The sequence below is a fragment of the Colias croceus genome, chromosome 9, assembly GCF_905220415.1.
Source record: "Colias croceus chromosome 9, ilColCroc2.1".
NCBI classification, from domain to species: domain Eukaryota; kingdom Metazoa; phylum Arthropoda; class Insecta; order Lepidoptera; family Pieridae; genus Colias; species Colias croceus.
In genome coordinates, this window is record NC_059545.1 from 6,728,866 (window position 1) to 6,755,177 (window position 26,312).

The window sequence follows — 26,312 nt, forward strand, 5'->3', positions numbered from 1 at the left end:
ATGTATCGTAAATTGGCAGAATGAGTCGTAAATTTGACCATTATTGATAGTCATTAAATCGGGCACTTTATGACTTCAGCTTCAGTGTCATGACAGCAGCCCCTGCGAAAAGCTACGTGATCAGACACAACCCTGTGTTATATGTAAAAGTTGTTAGTTCAATGACCATCTGACGTTTATGGACATTTCATATTTCTAGTAGGTGCAAAAATTATTATAACACAGAATTATAACTCTCCTTTTGTAATGAAATAATAATTTATATTAAATTGGCTAAATAATTGTATAGTATAGAGAAGAGAAGGTTGTTGAATTGACTGGTCAGTAAGTAAGTACCTAGGTAGGTAGTAGCTACAGTGAATGTTTAAATTAAGTATGTTCCTATGCTGGAAGCATTGTTGGAAGAGATGATCAATATTATAATATATTTGTAATAAGTGACAATATACTTAGGTATTAGGTATCACAAAGGTAGAAATGTCCGAGTCTTTGTCTAATTTGAGGCAAATTTTATAAGAGGATTTGATGAAATTTGTAGTTTTTATTATTTTTAATCTTATAGTACCTACTACCTACCTATTTTGATCAGAGAAATCCACCCGTTATATAAATTAAATCGATACAAACGTTATTTAAACAAACATCTACTCATTTGAAGCTATGCTATTAATGCTTTAATATAAAACAAATATTTACAGGATCGCGGTAATTTTGTGGTGATATCGGTGATATATTATAAAAACCAGACAGCCGGATGACATAAAACTTTTTACATTATAGTCATTAAGATTATATTTTTGTATCTACGACGATACTAAAATAATGAATTTAAAACAATTATACTTTTATAATACGTGTATGTTCATCCACAAAGCGCTACATAAAAACATAAATACAAATATAATATTCTCAACATCAAATCGCCACTATCCTAATAGACGAGCTAGCTATCTTGCCCTCCCGAAGATCCGAACGAATTATGGAAGGCGAACGGCAACATACGAAGGAGCACGTTTCTATAACGGATTGCCAAGCAAATTAAAAAGTGTAAACTCATTCATTGTATTCAAAAAACAATTAGCGAAACACATCCTGGAAGACCACACGCTCAAACTTTGAATGCAATGAATGAGTACCTAACCTAAACTTATGTTTATAGTATGTAACTTACTCTAAATTTTTATCTAACGAATGATATTTTTTATAAATACCTATGTTTAAAATTTAAGTTTCTCATGTAAGTGACTTTATGTCTTAATGGGAATAAATGTCTTTAAACCTTAAACCTTATTCTCATGTTATTGAAACGTGCTGTTTGTACCTGGTTGTTACCTTTTGTTTATCAGAAAAAGTCACCTAACAAATACCTGAAAGCATTTAATAGATAGATGATATATTACGCTCACAATGAAGGTAGATGAGAAATGAGTTGTCGTAGTGATTTAAGATTTCTATTAGTTAGTTTGACGAATATAAAATATAAATTGTCAAAAGTAATTTTAATCAATTGTATTTGCTAAATTTCAGCTTAATATTAAAAGAACTGTGAGATACTTCAACAAATTGGGTCAAATTGCTGGCTCCAGAAGTAGATATATCTTAATCCTTTACGTCAGATCTCGAAAGTTACGTCATTGTTATAGCCCAGATACGAAATGTGTTCATCAATGTATGTAGGGATACGGTAGTGTAAGAATACGGAACTAGTTAAATTATGTGATCAAAAAATTCCATGTTGACGAACTTCACGAATGTTAAAAATTTAAAATTTTAAGAGTCCAAAAGAAAGAGTTGCACCAAGAATTACAATTACATAGTTATTAGGTACTAAGGATAGGTACTATAATCATAAATTAGCAGCTGCAGCCTTCTGTTACGTAATGTATTTTTGAATAAGTTTCTATATTTCACTGTATGTAATACGTGTAGTATCGATATATGTAAATGTTTTTAAATTTTATAAAGATTCATTCAAGATAAAATCTAAACAGTCTTAACGGGAGTACCTATACTACTAATAAATATTATAAATGCAAAAGTTTCTGAGAATGTTTTGATATAATACCTAGTATGTTTGTTTGTTACTTTTTCGTGATAAAACGTTTTTGCAATCTTGCTCGCGAAAACAAAAGCTCGCTTCATTATAACAGAAATTAATAAATACTTACTTTGTAATAATTTAAGTACCTATACTAGGTAATTTTTAACTTGATGTATCTAGGTTTCATCGTATGATAGATATGCTTTAAATACCTTAGGTAGGTACGTAAATATATTCGTTCATAAATACTGTTGCTATTCGAGAGTATTGAATTCGCCAAGTAGGAAATTCTCAACAAATAAAGCTACATACAAAACCATTTGTTTTAAACTATTTTAAGGTAATGGTAGCAGACACTCTAATGCGTTTTACGCGATGGGAGCTTTCCTGTAAATTATTGCAATTCAATATCAGTAAAATAGTCATAAATTTATTAATGTTTCCTTGTATCATTATAGTAGCTTGATGAATAAAAGCTTTTAGAAAATACTTACGTTCGATTTCTGAGTATAAAGAAATTTGCATATTCTGTTATTGTGTTGCAAGTATTTTAAATTCTTACTTGTTGACTGCACGATAATGACTGATTCAAATTGAAAATTGCATTAGTGAAAGCGTACGTTCATCCAACGTGCCAGATGAGTCGTGGTCGCACAGCTGCTCGGCGAAAATACTCTGCTTATATATTTGTTCTGAACGTTTCTAATGCCGATACCGGCCGGACAAATAGATAGGTCAATGTCTTGGGCTAGATCGAGCACGCTCTTGCCCACTCTTAATATATACAGACTAACAACATGGCTATAAATAACGTGACGATCGCTAATAATGTGTTAATTGCATGTTTAATTAATATTGCGCACATTATTATAAGTAATACCTAATTATTCAAAACGCTTTAGTACACTTTTTAATAATTTTTATTGTTTTTGTCTTACAAATATAAATGCATTCTAATGTTTACCATAAGCATACAGTGCAGGCGTTACTAGTAAACTAATTGAAATTGGTAATACGTGATAAATAAGCTTGAGTAAACCAACAACGAATGAGCATCTGGCTGTTATTGAACATAAATATGTGAATATATTAGTCACGTAGGTATGTACTATTTTGCTAGAGCTGTCAGTGGCAGAGAATCGACATTCACGAGGGCTGACGAAAGAGTTAATATTAAACTGACGCATATCATATGCCTTAGCCCTGTATCAAGGCGAGGACGAAAATACTCATGTTGACCTACGCCGGCGCTTCGCGTTTCCTCGTTATTTGTGATCTGAAGAACTTGTTCCGGGCCATTACGCCGTTGGTCAAAGTCGATGGCCCCGTTCATTAATCCGTAGAAATAAACATTCGTTTTATATCAATGGGCTATGACAGACAGAAAATGGCCTCTTCAATGTTGTTCTACACATTTTAGAAATTCTTCATTTATGTAATACACAAGATCTTGAAGAGCATACAGAGACTGATGATATTGAATATTTCGTGTAAAATTTCAATTCTGTGGGTAGATATGCTGTTAGGCGAAATTGGAATAACCACGGAATAACGCTAAGAGGTGTCTTTATCGTTAATTTATTTATAAAAGAATCAGATAATTTTTGTACTTTTAATGTGAATTTTCGAGCTGTTTATTTTGTTACAATTAAACGCGAGCCTGATTAATTTCAAGGAACTCATTCCTGAACTTGGTCACTTCCTGGAATTTGTTTGGATAATTTGTATTATTTTTTATATTTTTTTACTCTCAATAAAATAGTGAGAAAAAATTAATAAAATAACAAACAAAACATAAAAAATATACTAAACCCTGTGAGACAGAACTGTTAAAATGTCAGAATGGAGGCCATTTACATAAATAGAGTCACATTACTGGGATATTTGTTTTGTTTTCTAAAAATACGAGCGGAAAAACAATTCGCGTACACTTGTATTCGTAATTGGGTCACATACTTTAAAAAAAACTGCAGTGGTTCCATTGTTAAAATAGGAAATAGTGGTTATGTGCAATAAAAGCCAATAATTTTTCATATTAACTGACCATAAACCCATTAACAATACTATTACATTGACGTAACGTTTCAGTTTGCATGAAAAAATGTTAATAGCACTTAAAAGCTTTTAGTTGTATTGGTTTTTCCTCCTGAAATTCCTGTCATTGTTCCCATTTGACAACTGAAAGAATAATAGCAGGATCGTAGCATCTGCCACAGCTTCATTATTCTTTTCAAAATTGAAGATTGATAGCGGAGAGTCCTCGAAAAATTAACAATAACACATTTTGACGATGCCTAATCCATCATCCGTACTTATTTAAATCTATTTGAAGAATGAATGAAATGGGATGTATTAAAATATATCTTATTATTTATCGTACATGAATAAAATTACAAATTATTGACATTACAAATTAAATGTATACGCATTCGTTTTGTTCTAGTATAAACTCAAGCTCATCACGACCGGATCGGTCGTTCGAAATTTACTACGTTTATGAAAATGCAGTTTTAATAGTGGCAAGTGTGGAGGATGGGTAGAGCCCGGGAGGCATGCCAAAAACACTTCGCGCTAAATGCGGACGGACACGTCACCCGCAGTGTCACGCACGGAGTGACGATTCGGGTACCTGCTGCGTTCCATTCGTTAATTGCTGTTGTATTTGAACCTGTCACACTCGCTTATGACCGAGTGCTGGCTTGATTAATGCGAGCCCATTGTTTGGTGCTAATGAACTTAAAAATTCTTTGGGACTGTTTTACTCGGTAGGTAATATAATTAAGGTTGAATGTTCGATTCGGTTTTGTAGAACCGAGGACGAATACTTTTTCATAAATATATTAATAATTTATTGATACTGGATCTGCCGTACCTAGAATAAAAAAATTGTTGAACTTTCGAATTAATTCTGTTCACTCCTCAAATTTTACCAATAAAATCTCAAAAAATGATTGACTTACAAAAATACGCTTAAAACTATGTTTGTGAGCACCTTCTGCAGTACGAAAGTAATCGGAACAGGAGAAATTGTACCTAGTAGAAAAACATATCTTTTATATTTAATTAGCTTACCACCCGCGGCTTCGCCCGCTTTGTCTAAAACCTAATAAATTTTATACTAAAGCCGTCCTCTTGAATCACTCTATCTAATAAAAAAACCGCATCAAAATCCGTAGCGAAGTTTTAAAGATTTAAGCATACCGGCATACGTAGGGACATAGGGATAGAGAAAGCGACTTTGTTTTATATTATGTACTGATGTAAAATATATAATGCAGTAGGTACCTATGTAGGAACCTTCGTAGCTGTAAACGCTTACAACGCCATAATTGCTGTCATTAGGTCGGTGATTCGTACTAATTCACATCAGTGTAATCGCATAGAAAATTTATTCTATTACCGTTTTGTATTCTGGAAGGAATAAGACTAATATACTTTCATTGCGTTTAGTTACGAAGACAATTATTATTTAACAGCACATAATATTTAACAGAGTTTGATTGCTTATTATTTTTGATCTTAATTTGAATTTGAAGAATGGAATGGGTTAAAGTTATTCTCAAATATTTGCTACTCATGCATGCATATGCATGAATAACATTTTAAATTAGGAATCCAACTATAAATAAACAGGAATACAATCTACCGAGAGAGAATATGGGCAAATCAAGCAAAAATAAATCTATGGTATAGACAAGTACAATATGTACTTTGCTCCAGATCGGAACGTTCTGCTTATGAAACATATATGTATTTTTTTTAATTCCATAACACATATTTCATATTGTCTATTAATGCCGCAGTGCTTTAGTTCGTTGCCAAAATAGTATGCAGTTATTACACAATGTTTTATCAGCAATTTAGCATTGACAGCTTCAAGTTTTAACTGTGATATACAGCACGGAACGTTCGACAACTCGACGAGTACTTAGGTAGGTAAAACGAGGTTAGACTGCTTTTAAACTATAAAGGATTATAAGTGGTGACATGATTTATAGGCGAGTTACTCTACGCTGTAATTGCTTTTTGATAGAAGATATTATAGTACCTATACGAATAAATAGGTATGATTTGATTACAATATTACAATATAAAGGTTGGCTAATGCCCCAATTAATATTTAATAACAGGACGTATCCTTGCTCTACATTAAATAATCATACAGTCTTCTTAATTTAAATAAAAATATATTCTACAACACTTTATGTTTCTAATTTACTAACCGCAACGTCTCTTTAATATAAAACAATCACCTTAATCAAATAAGGAATAGGTAGTTACAAATACAATGTAATTTTAATAAACATAGTGTAGGAAGGTAGGTAAATTGCCGACCGTATTGAGGGCGTTGCATTGATGCCTTATTCATGCACACGTGCGATTCAATTACTAGATCCTGCCCGGGGCATACAGCCTGCATTAAATGGAGCGCTACGCCGCCGCAAATGTCAAGGGTGAAGCAATACAGCCCTTCAGGCTTAGAGCATTTAATAACGTAACCGCGCATTCAATATTCCTCAAATTGTGTTGTAGGTTTCAATTGGCTGGCTGTTCTCTATATATATCATGATAAAATTATGATTACATTTGAGTTCCAAATTCCAATTTATACATGTTTGTTAAAAATTGTAAAAAAAATTGCAATGAGTATTGTGTATTACCCTTGTATTACTAAGTTGTATTAACTATCATGTAAGAAATGTGTTATATGTAGTGTTAAAAGTATTTACGAACAAACCTGATGTTTTAATATATTTTTACATGTCTCATTGCTCATTTATAGTTTCAATATGATGTTAATTACTGCTATAATCATGCATTTGCATTTGTATAACAAATGACCATAGGTATTTCGGTCGTGTTAATCAACTAAGTATAGTAAAAATTATTATGGAAATGGAAAAATTGTTACAATTGTGGAAAAACATCAATCAAATAATAAGAATAGCCTTTCGACTTTTATATTATTAAAGCTACATAAATATTCACTAATACAAACAACTTTTCATTAATTTTGTTATTTGCTTTGACGTGACTGAATTAAATATAGAGTGAATTATATATTTCACCAAAAATCATTCCGATAAGAGTACAATTGCCATGGCAAATTATTATTATGTGGCGTGTTGCCAGCTTTCTAATGGATTGATTTATGTGTTGGTGACCTGAAAATATATTTTTTACGTTTCTTAAACAGGCAATAGGCATGACAGTAAGATATTCCATGTTTGATACTGATTTGATTAAAACGCCAGGGAGTGTAATAACAAATAGATTATTTTTTATATACAATTAGAATTACCTATTTAAATAAAATACCTATCATACAGTACACATAACATTTTTTTCTGATGTAGGAAATAAAGGGATTCATATGTATTTTATATCATTAAAATTTGTATGCGATAAAATACTATATAAAATTGAAGAATCATGAATAAAGTAAACAAATTAAAATGTCATTTAACTTAAAGATTATATAAATGTTACAGAGCATTCATTTCAATAGGTATATCTATGTATACGCTATAATTTCTTTTATTTTGATATGCAAGCAAGATAAACCAAGTAAAATGTAAGACAAGGTTACAGGGTCAAGGACAAAATAAAGCGACTAATGAGAGCTACAACCTCTTAATACGTTGTTACTTGAGACATCACAGAGCGACACTCCGTCTATGGGAGCAGGCATTTTCGAGCTATTTACAATATTTACAAGATTTACAATATTAATATTATAACAGATATTAAGTATCTTAAATATATATAAATAAAATGATGTAGTATTTATATTGTTTTAACGATTATTGAAAGTGTAAGTAACGTTGAAATTATTAACAAATTAGCAGACCTTTACAGCCCTTAGTATCACGAAAATAACACAAGCAAAATTATATAAATTATCACGAAAATCGAGAAAACGTATAACAGAAAGTTGGCAAGTCAATGATACAAGTTGGGGAAAGCTATCAGATTATTTGCCTACTACCGGCGGCGCCTACACGCCTGTCGCGTAGCCCTCAAGATCAATACGAGCTACGGAGCTACGAGCTTCCCTCGTAGCGAGCCTATTTACAAGATCTCTTCCATTTTCGTAACTCATATACAATATACGTCATGAATACCAAGTGAGTTTGCGAAAACTAGAGGGTTGTCTTAAATATTTTACTCCATATTTTTATTTTTATGTAACTATGTTGGAATAGAATAAGGAATTATTTTTTATAACATCACATTTGAAGTTCATAAGTTACGTATAGAAATAATTTATGTTATTCGTTAAGAATATTATTTTAGTTATTGTGTTAACGTTAGTTTTTGATTTAAAAATATTGCATATCACACATTCAAATCTAAATTATAAGAATTATTCCCAAGAAACATATTTGAAGTATAAGAGGTGTTATTTTACGTTCGAGGACGAAAAATATTTTCGTGTAACCTCAATTAACATTGTCCCCTAACTTATACAGAGAGGCAATGTTATAAAGGATAGCAATAATAATGTTATCGACCGTTAGGCCGGCGACCAGACCGAGTGGCGCCGGGGTAAATAACTAGTTAACTGATGCATGTAGACAATTTGACCTACATTTGAGTTACATTATTTATTCAGCCTCTTTTGAACTCATTTCATTTATGTCTGGCTGCAAAATATTGTTACTTTTCTTATTCCACAGACGATTTCTTTTTTCACTTTTAGAAATTTAGATTATGTGGCAAGTTATTTCTATATTTTATAGATTTTGTAACACACACACGCACGGGTTGTACCATGAGTTTTTGTAAGTAGATCATCATGGATGTATTGATCGTATAAACATTAGTTTAATTGACAATGGAAAATTGTTTACGTATTAATGTTACATGGCATATCAATCTGAATATTGGGATTTAATAAAAGCGATGTTTACAATAGCATGCAGCAGATGATCGTATGATTGGATTAGGCTAGTATACAGTAAAGGTTGGAAAGCCTCTGGGCGCTAGACTAATCGATTGCTCCCGCCCACTCTCACAAAACCAATCTACCCTGTTACATCTACTCTATATTATTCCCACATAAATTTTATCTACACTTCTACGATAAGAATATTGTTTATGAATTATTCAGATTAGTTTTGTTATGTGAAGGCCTCGCATTCGGATTCCATTGGTTGATGAAATTGTGTCCCGATAAATAACTGCGTACAAGAATACGACTGGTTTTTGTAACAATAAAGTTATAATATTTTATTTGCATTGCGTATGCCCAAATACATACCTAATCTATCAAATCGGTTTACAAAGAAGTATCCTGACGTAGTGACGAATTTCTTTATTATTTATAGAGCGGATATAAGATATCATCTGAGTGCTTTTTGATTCTAATTGATAAATGACTATAGGTATATCTTTTTCTTTTCTGTTTTGTCACTATAGATTTAATAGTACCAACTCCATACCATTGTTTTAATGGTCGTAGACACGTGAGCCGTGAGGTGAATGAGCGGACAGTCTTTTGTTAGGTACTATGAATTTACTACGATCGATGTTATGTCGTGTTATGAGAACCTTTTAGCCATATATCGCATTTCGGTCAACGAATTTAAAATCTTAAAGTCAAACAAAAATGTATTTTAATTATATAGGTGTAGGTAGCATTCAATATTCACATAAATTATGTATTCGGCTTATCATCGATCGACGCTAATGGTACCTATTATTTATAAAGTAATATGGTAAAAAATATAATAAATGTCGAAACAGTATCAGTTTCAGATAGCAAAATTTTTAATAATAAAAGATAACCGAGTGGTTAAGTGCGGACTGGCAGTGTAGTTTAGATCGCTGTTACTTAATCATTATTGTTGTAAGGTTTTGAATAATATTTACATTATGTACATATATAAAACTAATATGTATAAAAAACCTAATATAAAACTACACAGAAGTTATATTGCCAATACCAACGCAACATAATCTAACACGCAATGCCAACACAAACAAACACTAAATCATTAATTATGTGAATTGTTTCAGATTGTCGGGGGAAAGTATTAAACAAGCGGGTTGATGGGGCGGCGGCGGGTAGCGCGATGAGCTAGCGGTATGGGAGGCGAGGGGGCGGGCCGCGGCGCCGCGCACTGGCACGTGGGCGACTCGCCCCCGCGCGCGCCCATGGGCTTCGCGGCGCCCGCGCAAGATGCGCCGCTCGACCGCGGACACGCGCCAGCGCCGGCGCCGGCCCCGGGCGCGCCGGCGCAGGCCGCCGCGGCCAATGCCGCCCTGCAGCGGGCACACTCCAGGTACGCTATACCTACTCCACTATGTATCATACTTACGTAAACTGGTGAAATTACATCAGCCATATTCACAGGTTATGCAAATTCTATTACTGGCATTGTAGTTGAATTACCTAAATCAAAAAGGATAATTCCTTATTTAGAATAATTCCTCATCATACATTATGAACGAAAAGATGAATACACGTTATGTTGATTTTTCTTGTTAAACATTTAGAACTACCTAATTGTTATGATAATACGGTCTAATAGACCAAGCCTAAATAAGCTCTGGGGTTCCAATGTAAACAAACTTGGTAAATATTTACTAGGTGACGATGCAAAATGAGGTTAAGGATTATAAATATTTGTAAAAGCTTTCAACTTTCTTTAACTTTATTAATTACTAGTTCACACGAATTCAGCCACAATGTTGTTTATTTTTTAAGATTTAAAGGTTATATAATAAGGTTAACCATCGAAACACATTCCTAATGAATTATAATGGATTTTTTTTTATTTGCATTCCATTCTTATGTATATTTAATTCAATCCAAATATATGCATGATGTCTTCTAGATCAATGTCATCTCTACCACCGGAGCCCTTCATGATGCTCCGGGCCAAGGCCCTCAGCAAGCGAGTGATCATCAACGTGGGCGGTGTTCGACACGAGGTCCTCTGGCGCACGCTGGAGAGGCTCCCGCACACTCGTCTGGGCAGATTGCGGGACTGCAACACGCATGAGGCCATAACTGAACTCTGTGATGACTACTCTTTACAGGACAATGAATACTTCTTTGACAGGTACACATGTGAATTTTTTTAAATATTGTAAGTATAGGTAGTTTTTGTAGTAGTCAAAGTTGTTTGTACTATTTACATACTTAGGTAAGTATTGTTAAATACTATCAATAGTTTTACTTATTTTATCACGTTGTTAAAGTTATATTTAAGTTAGATTCCTAATAAGATTATTTTAGATTTCATCTTGTATTCATAATTTTTCAGGCACCCGAAGAGTTTTAGTTCAATATTAAATTTCTATCGAACTGGCAAGTTGCATTTAGTGGATGAAATGTGTGTACTGGCATTTAGCGATGATCTAGAGTATTGGGGGGTGGATGAACTGTATTTAGAATCGTGTTGTCAGCACAAATATCATCAGAGGAAGGAACACGTCCACGAAGAGATGCGCAAGGAAGCAGAGAGCTTGCGACAGCGGGAAGAAGAGGAATTTGGTCAAGGCACTTGTGCTCAATATCAGAAGTGGTTGTGGGACTTACTAGAAAAACCCACGACGAGTATAGCCGCTAGGGTAATGTATTCAGTTAACATACGTCTTTCATAACACGAATAAATAACTAATTTTGTAACTAAGCTGCCAGGATGCTAACAATTAAGTGAAGGTATTAACAAATCTAATTGAATTTATGATAAAGTAGTGCTAGTCGCTTTACTGAATGAAAGAAGTAAATGCACAGTAAGTTAAAGAGTACATAAATATTTGAGATTCTATAAGTTATTTTGCGTCATTAACTTTTACACTTCACAAAATTGCGTCTTTACATTTTTTACTGAAAAATTGTTAACATTGTCCCACTAAATCTTGTATGGCAAATGATAAGTACTTACCTATTATGTCATTTACAATAACAAACCAACCAAGTCAACATTAATTTCGTATTCATAAAAATAATCACGTCTTTACTATTTTCCTCTTTTTAGCACGATGGTTCGTAAATGTTGTATATTATGTGGTGCATGAATAACATCTATCTATTGCATTGACTCTTAATTCGACTGTTTTTGTTTGTTAATTGTGGTGTTGTGTGCCCGTCTTGCACGAATCCAACCGTAGATAGTTTGTGGTCCAATCGCTTTTGTCGAAACTCTGCCTGTATGTACTGTGATGTCTTTGTCTATATTATTGCAATTAGATATAAGATTCAAATTTTCGACATCGGCGATGCTTCAAATGGTCTGTAAGTATTTATTTATATTTATATCAGCAATATCATTGCAGAGACATTTTAAAATATCAAATCTGAATCTGTAACTAATACAAGTAGGGAAGGGTTAAAATATAATGATTCTTAGGACTCGATTTGAACTTAACTTACAACATTCCATAAGATAGATATTATAAAGTAATTTATGTCTATAATCTATATATTTATTAATGTATATCACTATTATATCAAGTGCGATGGAATATCCACTGTATATAGTCGTATATAGGCGCTTTTTATATAAGCTGGTATAAAAAGCCAATGTTGCAGGTCGGCACAACTTGCCAATATAACATCACTTGCTATTAATTTTAATGTTCACAGCCGCGTCGGTCTCTGACGAAAATACCAAAAACAAAGCTTAATTGTTGTCGCAAATATTGCTAAAATGGGATGGGCTTACGCGATGTGACCAGCCGTTGCTGACGTCGCTCCGGCGGCCCTTGTGCGGTACGGCACGGGACGGTCCGACGCCCTGCGAACCACACTTCGTACGGCGCCAGCCGCGCCCGCGCCGTCTCTCACATTGGCTGAGCGTCGTTTTGCAGACCCCTTTTTTACCCCACTCTACTTTCACACCTCCCCTTTATAAAGTTCCAACTGTCTAACGCTTTTGCTTTATCATAAACCACTAACAATACAAAAGAACGAACGAGCGTCAGATTGAGTGTACGCTATTTACATGGGAAAATGTAGGTAATGATTACCGTTGATATGTTTCATATACATGCTATTTATTTTACAAATCTGCGTATACTTAGTTAAGATTTGCTGACGCTCGTTTGTTTAATACTTACCTATATACAAACTAATATTTGTAACTTAACTAATTTTATTAACACCACGTCAACACAACACTACTGTGACATATAACAACAATAGATGTTATTTTTACACCAAAATTTCAGTTATGTTAATAAGGCCTGTTATGCCTTTTTGTTCTTAAACATAAGACAGCAAAGGTACTGAATTATTTATCCACTTCTGTAAATACATACCACATGCAAACACCTATCTTTTTAAAAATAACTTTCAAACAATCACTATTAACACAATGTTGTATAAATAATCGAAACTTACAATTAACACTGTCAACTTGAATAATAATAATTGATCTAGTTGTTTGTACATAACGTGTGACAGCGCGGTGTTGAGCAACCGAGCTCAAAAAGTGCGTGCTTGCAGGTGATTGCCGTGATCTCAATCCTCTTCATCGTGCTGTCCACGATAGGGCTCACTCTCAACACGATACCACAGATGCAAGTAGTCGACGAGCAAGGCACGCCCATGGACAACCCGCAGCTGGCTATGGTAGAAGCCGTGTGTATCACGTGGTTCACGCTCGAGTACGTGTTGCGATTTAGTGCTTCGCCGGATAAGTGGAAATTTTTCAAAGGTGGACTGAACGTTATAGATTTGCTGGCTATATTGCCGTACTTTGTTTCTCTTTTCCTTCTGGAAACGAATAAGAACGCGACCGATCAATTTCAAGATGTGCGTCGTGTTGTCCAAATATTTCGTATAATGCGTATATTACGTATATTAAAACTCGCTCGACATTCGACCGGGTTGCAATCACTAGGTTTTACACTTAGGAATTCTTACAAAGAACTGGGACTACTCATGTTGTTTCTTGCGATGGGTGTCCTCATATTTTCTTCACTGGCTTATTTTGCGGAGAAAGAAGAACCGGGAACTAAATTTATTTCTATCCCTGAAACTTTTTGGTGGGCGGGAATCACGATGACGACGGTCGGATACGGAGATATCTATCCCACGACCCCGCTGGGCAAGGTCATTGGCTCTGTGTGCTGCATTTGCGGCGTGTTGGTAATTGCGTTACCCATCCCTATAATCGTCAACAATTTCGCCGAGTTTTACAAGAATCAGATGAGACGCGAGAAGGCGCTCAAACGGCGCGAGGCGCTCGAGCGCGCTAAGCGTGAAGGCTCCATTGTGTCCTTCCACCACATTAACTTGCGCGATGCCTTCGCCAAGAGCATGGATCTCATCGACGTGATCGTCGACACAGGTCAGTACTAGTCTTCGCCGTTTGCTGATGCTTTTCCATGTCATGTGTTATGTTATGTCTAATTGTTATCTTGTCACGTTTGCATGCATGCTTTTTATGGTATGTGCTCATTTTCAGTTTGATGTGTTCAATGAATGCCATGAATGTAAAAGGAATGCACGTCGCGTAGTACGCTCTCCGGACTCGCAGACATATAGACTCAAAATCAAACAGATCACGTTACATCGCAGCTACAGCTATGATTACTCGTCCGATCAAAAGAGGTGCATTCAGAGAATTTTATTCCTTGTCTTCAGGTGACAAATGCGTCCTCATTGAGGCGAGAGACGACGTCAGATGAGCTACTTACTCCTATCGCACCGTCGTACTCGACCCCTTATTAGTATGTTCGTAGCTAGGGGTCGGGTTCGCGTCGCGTGTAGCTTGCGATGTGCGACGAAGACACTTTACCTAAGGTCGATTACATTGTCAGCGTAAGCCTAACGCTTCATAGAACTAACACCCATTCTTCTGTGGCCTGTCTGTTGTGTGTATCCGGAGGAAGCTGAATTATTAGACTGTTCGTGTGGAATGTGTGTTGTGTATCTCACGCTGCTATTTTCGTCATTCGTTATTAATATCGCTAAACTATCGTATATCATGCATATATGAGCAATGGTTAAAACGCTTAAGGGGTTAAGTGGAAAGGGAAACGATGCTACTTATGAATGGTATGTGTCTCCAGGACACAACCTGTCTCAGGCGGACGGCACAAGTTTGGAAGGCGAAGCGCCGCCCATCACCGGTTGCTACAAACAGTACGAGCACGCGCTTGCCAACAGGATACCACAAGCTGAAGCTAATCAGGTACCATCGCTTACTTAATAGAAACCACTAAAGCCTAAATTATGTTATTGCAAAAGTTATATTTATTTGAACGCTGAAATACCTCGGTACCAATTCGGCATCGCATTAGATACATATATTTAATAATTGGAATATTATGAATTTCAATTGCAGTTCCATTGTAAATTTTAAGCTGTAGACGCAAGTATTACAAGCATACGTATACTTTAGAAACGGCTTGTAAATCATTCAGTTGTAGTTTCAGAGCAGTCCTAAGAAAGAACGACGCTTCTCCGCAGAAGGCTTGGGCACACCGGAGAAACGCTTGCTCATAAACCCTGAACAAACACCAGTAAGATATTTCATGAAATCATTTATTGCTAGCGCTTGCAGTGTATTAAATTGGTGTTCTAATGTAATATTATAGATATACTAACAGGTACTAAACCCTATCATAGAAGTATTTAGTGTAACTCTACTTTCTGTGTAATGTGTATAAATCAGTGACAATGTTATAATGTTAGCAAAATTACCATTAATACCTATTATTGAGTGTGTAGAATTTTGTTGTTAACAAGCATCGTCACAGATTTAGTTTCGACAGTATATGTCTGTAGTAGTTAGAGAATCTCTTTAACAACTAATATTTTTCTTTTCTAGGAAAAGAAGATTGCTGAAAAACAGCTTGACTTGGAACAGCTCCCTTCTGAATTTGAATGTTGTTTTTGCACGTTCAAGGTACTAAGCACTAACGGCTTTGCAAGTCACAATAACGTAGCACTAATTAAATGTCTATGTCGTTGTGTTTTTAACATAATATTTATTATTAACTCCAATTAAGCGTAAGTATTTCAATAAATCTATCACAGAACAGAAGGAGTATGTCGGCGTTGATGGAGAAAATATCCTGAGTGGGTGGGTATTATATATGTTAGAAAAATTATGTGCATGTAGCTTATATGCATAAATGAGATAATCAGTAAACTGGACAAGGTGATTTTATACGAAACTTTCATTACGCAGGGCTACAAGGAGTTCATAGATGCTGAGCAGTTAATGCCAATGCCGACATCAGACTTGCGGCAGCCCGTTTGCGTGGAGCTCGCCTGCCTACAGCGACACCCCGCGCCACGAGCCCTGCCCGAAGCTACTCCCAACAGCCTCGACAGCCCTGGTACATATAACTTATCATTATTATTTAAAACACGTACATTTCTCACATTTGATAAATAAAGATTGCTTAATCGTGTGTAATAATAATTATATTGTGCAACAAACCTATATGTGATCGTCTGAGAGACATGCTCGTATGTACCTATAAACCTACTCCAAAAATTGCACATTGTAAATTAATAAATAAGTATCAATGTCACATTGCTGATCATGTCACGTCGTAATAAATATTCGTAATGCACTCACATTTCAGTATTTTATGTTACGAGTAGAGCACACGCAACGTAGGTAGTACCTACATTGGGCGTGCTCGGCTCCATATGCGTCTGTCTTGCGTTGCAGATACATTTGCATCATGCCTTACGCACCCTTTTCCTTCAGAGGGCGACATCACGTGCGAGAACGACTCCTCAAACTTGTATGTGAATCCGCTGGACGGTAGCGGCGGCGGCGGCGCGGGGGTCGGGGTGGGCGGGGGAGGGCCGCCCGAGTTTGTGGGGGTGCGCAAGAGCGCGTCTGGGGATGGGAGCGTATTGTGTGCGAAAGATTCGCAGGGCGAGACTTCGCCGCGGGGCTCGCGGGGAAGTCTCGGCGCAGTAGGAACCGTAGCGGGCGCCTCGGCCGAGGCTTGCGCGCGGCCGCTGGACGCCTCTCGCTCCAGCCTTCAGCCGCTCGAAGAGACGCCAGCGGCCGACGACACCAAGCCCAAACATAGAAAAGCAAGATTTCAACAGGTCAGTCGCTTTCGCTGGCCCTCTGAGAACGAAGACAACGATGGCGTTCAAACATACCGACTAAGACAGTATTGGCAATGGGGTACAAATTTTTCGCTTTTGTCATGAAATTGATGTTTGTATCGTCCTTCGTATGTTTGCACGTGTAGTCACATGATATAACATTGTCCTCTTCGTTACCCGCATGTGCCTATAATTAACTTCTTCTGTATCTTTCTTTCTATTTCTATTTTTTTTGTATTCCAGACGTATCTTTCGTAATGTAGATGTTTACGAATTAAAATGTTTTAGGAGTGGCAGGAGGAGGAGAAGAAACCACCTCGCGGGATAGCGACGAGGATTATCAATCACCACATTCTGTTTGGTACGTGCTTCATCAGTGCCGGGGCTTGTAGAAATTTTATTGTTATTTTTTTCCAACACTATCGTGGATAAATAATCAGTGATGGGCAAATAACAACAATTTTTATTTTGGTTTACCAATATCAATAATGTAATATTTAAAGGAAAAAATGGCAATAAGCGCGGGAGCGGCGGCTGGCCGCTTGAGGGTGACTCCAGATCTCGGTCTATTCTTAAGAACAAGGAATCTCGCGGCACCGACAGCGAGCTGCTCCTGCAAGAGACTACCTCGCTTGGTGCAAATGTACGTTATTACGATTTCCATTCTGTTAAAATTAAAAAAAAAAAAATGTAAAAAAGAGCGTGTGTGCCGAGCACACGTGTCAGAAGTGAAACTTCTTTGGCTAGATTCAAAGATACCAAAATCGTCACCTTACTCCATGACGTAACGGTATTGTCATTACGAATGAATGAAGTAAAGGAGAATGGCGAAACTGGGCCTAACTGTTACAGAAATCATAATATATTTAAAATTCATTATGTTATTTTTAGTAATTCTTGGTAAAATATTTACTTCTGATTCTATAGGAAAACAAATCTTTGAAAAAAAAGATAATGTGTTCACTACCGGCATTGTTATTTAGGTTTCTATGACTACCGGTCTTATCAAGCAGAGATAGTCAGTGTTGTCAGGAGTAAAAAAGTCGAATATATCAATTAATACGAATGAATGCCTATATTTTATTTTTAATTTTATTGAATTCAAATGCTTTATAAATCAGAAGCAAAACTTAACTTATTTTTAACACATATCTTAATTTATTTAGATCATTCTATAAAATAAAAACATGTTTTACTTAATCAATAATAATTATAACATTTTTATTTAGGTAGCTGGCCATTAATAAAATGTCAAATTATTAATCATAATTGTGTCAGTGATGAGTGATTTGTTTATGTTTGTTGTTTGACATTTGAGTGAAGTTTTAGGCCCTTCTCCCATTACGATACGCATAGGCGATTCAAGTATCCTGCAAGTCTCGGAGACTAGTCGCCGCGGAGTATCTCACATACATTTTTATGTAGGCTCGCACACTACGCTACTGGTATCCTACACGTCCGCGACTAGTATAGCACTACTCACCGTGTCGGTCGCTTTTGCATCGCGTCTCGACTCTCGCGCGTATCTCTTCGTTAGAAAGATAAAAATATCTAATCATCATGTTGTAGTTCTCGTTCAGCTACAAAAACTCTACAATTTATGTTTCTTTCAATATATGGATGAATCCAGTACTTCTTACTCTTACGTTGGCGTCTTATATTTCTATAAAAAAGAAAAACTGCAAGAGCTTCTTCGCAACTGGAATTGCTGATTGCTCGACATAACGACGTAACTGTTGTTGCAATAAATAAATGAATTATTATTATTATAACGTCGGTCCACAAAAACGAGGCACAATAATGATGAATTTAGTCATTTTTCAGTCGCATAATATGCGAGCATCGGGTAGCCAGCAAATATCTAAGTAGGTAGTATTTTACGCGAGTATCGTATTCTAGAAGTATCGTACCTAATGGCAGAAGGGCCTTAGTAATGTTATATTCAAAATTGATCTTAATCAATATCCCAATATCTCTGCTATCCCATAGAAAAGATCTATAATTATTATATTCATAGAGTCTGTATATTTTTATCTATTTAATCACCCATAAATCATCACTGTAACGATCAGGCCCAGAGTCCTATGGGAGTTTGCCATTCTCCTTTGAATTTGAATTACGCGATCTTGAAATTTTACTCTCGCCTTACTCTACAATAGCATTATGTTCGTTCTATTACATTATACCTATCTATTTAATAAACGTTTTATTGCAGGGCGACTCCGGCAGCGAGTCTTCGCCTATTCGCCTCAAAGACTTCAAGGGCCATAACCACAAAGGCAGCACTGAGAGAAGCAACATTGTGTCGTAGACAAATATTATTATAATCGATTAGCACGCCCTGCTCTTCATGCCCACGGCCCCAATATTTGAACGCGTAGTGATAAATAATATGCCGTACCCCTGAACGCGTACGCTATAGATTTCTTAATAAAAATAAACTTAGAATGCAATAAAATTAAAAATACATAAAAAAATTAACATATCATTGGGCGATTGTGACTGCTTGTTGATAGATGAATTTCATTTCGTAGGGTTATAAATATTGTAAATTATGTATTACTTATTGTAATAATTGTTCATTCCAATCGAAAAGTTGAAAGTACCTACTTGTTAAGTTTTTTACGTGCAATTATTAATTGCTAATTCTAATTTAAGCGAATATAGTTTGTACAGCATAGTCGACGAAAGAAAAGCAATTATTAAAAAAATTAAAGAGTTTCTGAAGTTGTTATAGATTATTTTGCGTATTATTATGCACCAGTGTCTTTCCTACTATTTTTTTTCCAAATTTTGGTTAAGTGTGGTGTGGGTGGAAGTGGAAAAGAGTAGAGAATGCTTGAACCTTAAGCAGGCCTTCAGGCCCAAATGAATATTGGTGGTTACATACAAGAAGTTCACTAACTACCTACGCTACATGTATGTAACAACATCTAATATAAAAAAATCTCCTTTTAAGTAGCATGTTTTGTCAATACAATAACTTATACTTTATCCGCATAGGCACCGTTGTTTTTTTTTTTTGTATTAAGTTAACATAAAAGAAATATTTATACTTTTACAGGTCAAAAAATTAAAACCACGCGTTTGTTCAAATTGAATTCACTTGAATAAGTATATTGCGCAAATATTAGCTATTTATATAAAATCATTACTTATAACGATTAACGCATAGAAAAATATTACGTAACTTTCACTTTGATAAGTGAATGAGAGTGAATATATCTGAAATGAACTTCGTTCTCACATGAAGTCGCTTAGAAATAAATAAATTGTTGGGTAACCAGAAAAAAAAACAAAGATTTGTCAACAATGATATTTATTTGGAAGAGTTATAGTGTTGAAACTTGAAATAGAACAGTATTAGGTACGTATAACAACATGTCAGTAACATAAAGATATCATAATATCATCAAATGAAACATAGAATTTTGACTTAATAAACTTGTCATAAATAATACATAAAATAATGTAAAAGCACGAATTATAAAATAATACTATTTTATAACTGTCAATAAAACTAAAATAATTTCCTTAAATACTTAAGACTAAAATATGTTCAGTTTGAAATATATCAAAGGATGGCTTTGGTTTCAAATGAGTAAATAATGTTAAGAACATTCCGTCGTGAAATCTCTCCTTTAAGTGCGCAAGTGTGTGCTTCTCTTTGCGTCAATATAAATTGCCACACACAAAAAATTTGATAAATTTCAACATTCGAATTATGATTACGTTTTCTTTTCTTCAATTAAAATAATTTATTAAAAATATAATACTTAGTTGAAGATTAATAATTGAGGGCAGTAAAACGTGATACCTACGCATTTCCATTGAAATCGTTTTAAAAATTTTAGACAAAATGTATAAATTATTTTTATATTCTTCCTTAAAACTTGTTATTATTATTATTATAATGTAATAATGCACTAGTCGGTACAAATTTATTAAATAGTTATTCGTTAATGTGAACACACAGGCACCTTACTTGACATTCTGAGTTACATTCATGGCACACTATACAACGTTTTGTAACGTAATTACTTATTTAAATTTATTTCTCATATTACTTTATCAGCTAAAGTTGTCTGTTTCTATAGGCATACAATTAATTTACTATTTTCTGCAACAAAAATTGACTTGTGAGAATTTAAAATTCACGAAATACATACAGTAAATTAAAAAAAATAAGCTAAGGAACTACATTAATTCACGTGCCGAGTAATCACTAAAATATCTCAAAACATAAATAATTTATTATTAATACATAAAATAATCTGCTTATTTTCCCAAATTTAATTATGTATATGATTTCGTACCGCAGCGGCAGTAATAATAATATCGTGCTAAATAGAAAGCAAAAAATTTATAAGTTATAGTTATAAAATTATATTTAGAAAAGTTAGTACTTCGTTTGGATTTTTGATTATGAAAAAAAAGTTTTCAAGGTAAAAATATAATCGAAAGTTGAGAAATGGTATTTAGAAATAGCACAGGGAATAAATAGGAATGTATCGCAATTCGAAACGAAAAAAAAAGTTATCAGGCATATCTAATGACAATGAAAAAATGCATTCTAGCAATAACTAGCTCTTAAATTGGCAGTGGCTTTGTTCTCAAAACGTTTAATGTAAAATTGATGAATTTTAATATAAAACCGCGCAAAATAATAAAATGCTCCTATCTCGATACATTTGTTATTTTTTTAAAAAATGTAAAGCTGCTTTACCATAATATTATTGCAATTTTTTTAATTACCTTGTACCGTTAATCTTTATGACTATAAACTAACGATAAGATAGCATTTCATGATAATATCATGAATTAGGTGCAGTGCAAAGTATTAATATTTATAGCAATTTATTTGATACTGGTACAACATGGCAAAAACTAAATGCAATTCTCGATATAAATTTTCAGTAACTGAAATAAATACTTACTAAACCGTTAATTACAGCTGGCATCGTATTCACGTTAAAAAGAAATCGACTAGTTTTTAGAATTGCATTGAGTTTGAACATGTTGCATCATGTTAAAAAATAAAGGAGATACATAGGTTACCATTACATAGAATTGATATTTGATACAATTTCTGGTATTCAGAAGAGTGAAATCAAAAAGTGTGAGAGAATTGTCAAAAAGATCTCAGTGCACAGTTGTGAATTGGATTGCGCGAATAAAGACAGAGCATGTAGGATAGTTTTTGAAAATATTTATGTTTGCGCGATTATTTGCAGGCATGAACATATTTTAAAAAATTACATAGTTACTCATTTTGTAATTTAAAACAATTTTGTACATAATATTTCATTCACATCCATAAGTCGTTCGTTAATACTGCGCATAATAAAATCAAAACTTATGAATAGCCTCTTAAACCAATGAAAAAAGAAAGTCTCATTATTTATCATTCGTCAAATTGTGATGAAAAACATCGCAACCATAATACCACAATAAACTTTTTATACTTATATTTATTTATAACTAACCTGCCAGTCATTCCAAATCTTGTCTATGGTCTGATAAGTTGACATAGAATTGTATTTCATTCCTAACATTCACTCATATTGTCATATAGCTATCTATGCCACGCTATGGTGAGCGCGGTGCGTAATTTCCCCCACAACCAAGGATATAGGCCTCCGCCTCTCCATGCTGCTGTTGCCACGTACTTCACGTAATCATATAGACCCCAGGGTGCATGACCACCGTTCACATAGTAGACGTATGTGAACCCGTCTTTACACAGTCCCTTTATAAAGTAGTAGTATGGCAAGAACGAGTGCAGCCGGAACCTGAAAGGGAAATAAGTTGTATTATTTTAGAGAACAGTTAATGTTGCAAAAACTTGATGAAAATATGCATTAAAGATTGAAGATCGACATTTTGACACGTCACGTTTTTTATCACCTTCATTTCACTGATACAATGTTAGTACTGAAAGGTCACAGTTTCAAATAAGCGCATATCAACAGCACATAAACACACTTCACACAAAAAGCTTACCTTCTCTTTTCATAGAACAGTATCGCTTCGCTATTAGTAGTCAACACATGCAAGAATATAGCTTTAACTCGATGTTCGTGCGGCGGCTGCGGCACGGGCCCCGCCAAGTGGTTCAGTAACACGTCGAGGAGCATCGTCGCTACACCGGAACGGCGGTACGAACGGACTACACCTGGATGGAGGAAATATGTTTTTGATTGTTTATGTTTGTTATAAAGTGTGGCTCAAAGAAAATGAAATAAAAAAAAATTATTTCTTTATTATTTTCAATTGGATTTACCAAGTCATCAGGCTATACCTGATTATAAATAAATAAATAAATAAATAAATAAATAAATAAATAAATAAAGAATACTGATATTGAGAGATGAAATTTTCCGTTATAACAACAATTAAAAATCGTAAGCTGGATGAACTATTTGTCGTTCAGTTACTTTTGAGCTCATTTGTATGGAAACTTTAGTAAAACTTTACAATAAAAAAATGAAAACTTTCAAAAATGTATACAAATACATTAAAATCAATTTTGGTCATGCCTTCAATTTATTGCATCAAAATATTCAGTCTCACTCAGATTTCATTTTGTTTGTCTTTCAAGTGTAATATCATAGGATGTTTATGATCTTGCATTTTGCAAGCGTGCATTTATGAAATGACACCTGTAATAAAGTTACTTCTTATGACCTATTGTTTGAAATTGAAATAGTAAGCTTAGTTTCACATCGTTAGAATTTAAACAATATGGAGAATGGTATTGGATACAACTCATTATATTTATAATTTTTATTTAAAATAAACTTGATTAATTATGATGATGATTACTTTCTAATTTCATGTACTTATAATTAATAATTATTAAGAAAAGCAACTCAATTTTTAGAAAAGTTTATATGAGTTATAATAAAACTCATATAAACTTTTCTAAAAATTGAGTCAGAGTTAAAAAAAGACCTTTTAGGTAAGTAAAAAGAATTGGATAAACAAATTCTAATAATACTTGTTGCACAGTTTCAAGGATTTTAAGCAATTATCAAGTCCATTAAAATTATTTACATTAATAACTTCTAGAAAAGGACAAGGCATAGTAAAAAAATAAGTAAATTACCTAAGGAGAGTATATAGGCCACAAGGGTATCTTTTGACGCAAACCATCGGGACAATATTCCTCGGTCTTCCGCATTCAATTTAAGGTAAGGTTTGATCTCGGCCACTATCAGACCAATAATTTGACTTTTGTATACAGCTGCTAATGCAAAGAATCTCTCCGATGATGTTATGTCTTCATACCAGGACTGTGGGTATTCTATTGGAAACCAATCTCTGCATAAAGCTCTCACCTGAAAAGAAGTTGATACAAAATTATATAAGCTTAATAAACTGAATACAAAAATAATATATGAAATTAAAAATTATAGACTTAAATTACTTATATGTAATTTTAATTTAATTGCTTCTGAAATATTCATGGATCAGAAGTTTGATAAAGAACTGTAGCTTTCAAATCAGAATAATACAAAACATTATTATTTTAAATACTTAAAACATACCTCCTCTAGATCATCAGGGCACAAGAAACGCAATTGCACATCTTTCAAAGAACATTTTGCATCTTTAGACTTCTCAATAATAACTTGGAAGCCTTCAGACAGATACCTAGAAATTAAAGTTATTTTATAATTAATAAAAACAATTAAAAACTAAATAAAATTATGAAAAGTATATAAAAATCATTCACTTTACCAGTAAAAGGCCATTTAAATCAAGCGGTCCCAATGGCATAAATAAATGAATAATTTGACTCAATTAAACCCAGAGGAAGACAATTATGCCCACAAATTACGAATTGAACACGACCAATTGGAACTCGATAACACAATCAAAACTTAACGAATTGCTTACCAGCTGAATCCAGCCATTCGTTAAATTGGCCATTAATAGTTTCATTCAAACATTTCTCACAAATTGTGTCGTAATTTTTATAAATACCCATTAAATTTCAAATCAAAATAATGTTAGATATAGTAATGAATATATAGGAATCCCGAGAAACAGCGATAACAATAATCAAATGTCACTGTCATCGTGTCATGTTGCTGACAGTTCATTCCATTCATAGTGTCACTGTCATTTTAAATATGACATTGGCTTAAAGGTCTCGTAACCAGGCCATTAAATATTAAAAAAAAAAAAAAAAATATGACAGATGAGGGTTGTAAGCTATAGACAATTTTATTTTTTGCTTTAAATTTCACCTTGATTCTAGTCTTTTGAACAAATAAAAAATAATTTGTCTAATATATAATTATTTAAGTTAGCTAATTAGCTTATGCAATTTGCTAATATTAAATTGTGCCGAAATTAATATAATGTCAAAATAAAACTGAGATACAGTACCTAAAGATAATGGCCGATTTAAATACGTTTCTAGTCTAATTAGTCTGTGTGGTTTGGCCTTATGGCTTTGGTACTTAGGGTTTGGCATCAAAGGTTGAACTGTATGGGCACAGAAACAGTATTAAGTACTTCAACTAAAACGAAGGCAACTAAATCTCCACGAAAAAGAGCTCTCTACACGCTCAGTGTAAAAATAAAATGAGATCGTAAAGGTAATTTTGTTACCAAATTACTAAAAAAGCATAATAAATAATATAAATATTTCTTAACAGCTGTAAGATCTCAAAATCAAAATATTTAATACAAAATATTTAAATCAAAGAATTTAATACATTGAAAGCTTTCAATAGTTCTCTTTTTCTGCTCAGAAAGTTGCGTTTTACTTTTTGAATCAGCTGGATGCGAGAGTAGGTATTACTTACTACTAATATTATAAAGCTGAAGAGTTTGTTTGTTTGTTTGATTGATTGTTTGTTTGTTTGTTTGTTTGAACGCGCTAATCTCGGGAACTACTGGTCCGATTTGAAAAATTCTTTCGGTGTTAGATAGCCCATTTATCGAGGAAGGTTATAGGCTATATATCATCACGCTACGACCACCAGGAGTGGAGCCACGGGGGTGAAACCGCGCGGAGCAGCTAGTATTCTATTATTATGTCCTATCCTATCCTACTAATATTATAAGTGTGAGGATGGATTTATGTGTATAAGTATGTATGTGTGTTCATTACTTTTTCACGCAAATACTTCTGAACCGATTACAATGAAATTTAGCACACAATATAGAATTATAGAGGGTAGCTTGGATTAACACTAGTGGTAGATAGGTTTT

General features: G+C 34.1%; 2 protein-coding genes across 7 annotated transcripts in view; one reads left to right on the forward strand and one right to left on the reverse strand.

The window, feature by feature from the left end:
- The window catches only part of LOC123694168 (potassium voltage-gated channel protein Shab), a 39,999-nt gene extending 20,174 nt beyond the window's left edge, over positions 1–19,825 (forward strand). The window contains exons 2-13 of one of the 4 annotated variants that reach the window (XR_006751778.1): positions 10,064–10,329; positions 10,885–11,112; positions 11,317–11,623; positions 13,503–14,349; positions 15,074–15,195; positions 15,434–15,526; positions 15,835–15,912; positions 16,198–16,348; positions 16,690–17,163; positions 17,373–17,445; positions 17,588–17,727; positions 19,300–19,825. Coding sequence is in view for 3 of the 4 variants with exons in the window: in XM_045639504.1 (XP_045495460.1) it covers positions 10,133–10,329; positions 10,885–11,112; positions 11,317–11,623; positions 13,503–14,349; positions 15,074–15,195; positions 15,434–15,526; positions 15,835–15,912; positions 16,198–16,348; positions 16,690–17,081; positions 17,373–17,445; positions 17,588–17,727; positions 19,300–19,395 (2,724 nt within the window). In the remaining variant the exon portion in view is untranslated. The remainder of the gene's footprint in view (positions 1–10,063; positions 10,330–10,884; positions 11,113–11,316; positions 11,624–13,502; positions 14,350–15,073; positions 15,196–15,433; positions 15,527–15,834; positions 15,913–16,197; positions 16,349–16,689; positions 17,164–17,372; positions 17,446–17,587; positions 17,728–19,299) is intronic. The other 3 variants (XM_045639504.1, XM_045639505.1, XM_045639506.1) reach the window with 3 other exon arrangements.
- LOC123694169 (N-alpha-acetyltransferase 60) lies at positions 10,936–25,161 on the reverse strand. 3 transcript variants are annotated; one of them, XR_006751779.1, is made up of 6 exons: positions 24,987–25,160; positions 24,635–24,740; positions 24,193–24,424; positions 23,088–23,259; positions 22,571–22,876; positions 10,936–11,037 (listed from the first exon to the last, which is right to left on the reverse strand). XR_006751779.1 is itself a non-coding variant. In XM_045639509.1 (5 exons), the coding sequence occupies exons 1-5, from the start codon at positions 24,839–24,841 to the stop codon at positions 22,660–22,662; spliced, it is 741 nt and encodes a 246-aa protein (XP_045495465.1). In that variant the 5' UTR covers positions 24,842–25,161; the 3' UTR covers positions 20,386–22,659. The 3 variants fall into 3 exon arrangements, 2 of the variants coding, with proteins under 2 accessions (XP_045495465.1, XP_045495464.1); XM_045639509.1 differs by lacking the exon at positions 10,936–11,037 and having other exon boundaries at positions 20,386–22,876; positions 24,828–25,161; XM_045639508.1 differs by lacking the exon at positions 10,936–11,037 and having other exon boundaries at positions 20,386–22,876.
- Between the last annotated feature and the right edge of the window lie 1,151 nt (positions 25,162–26,312).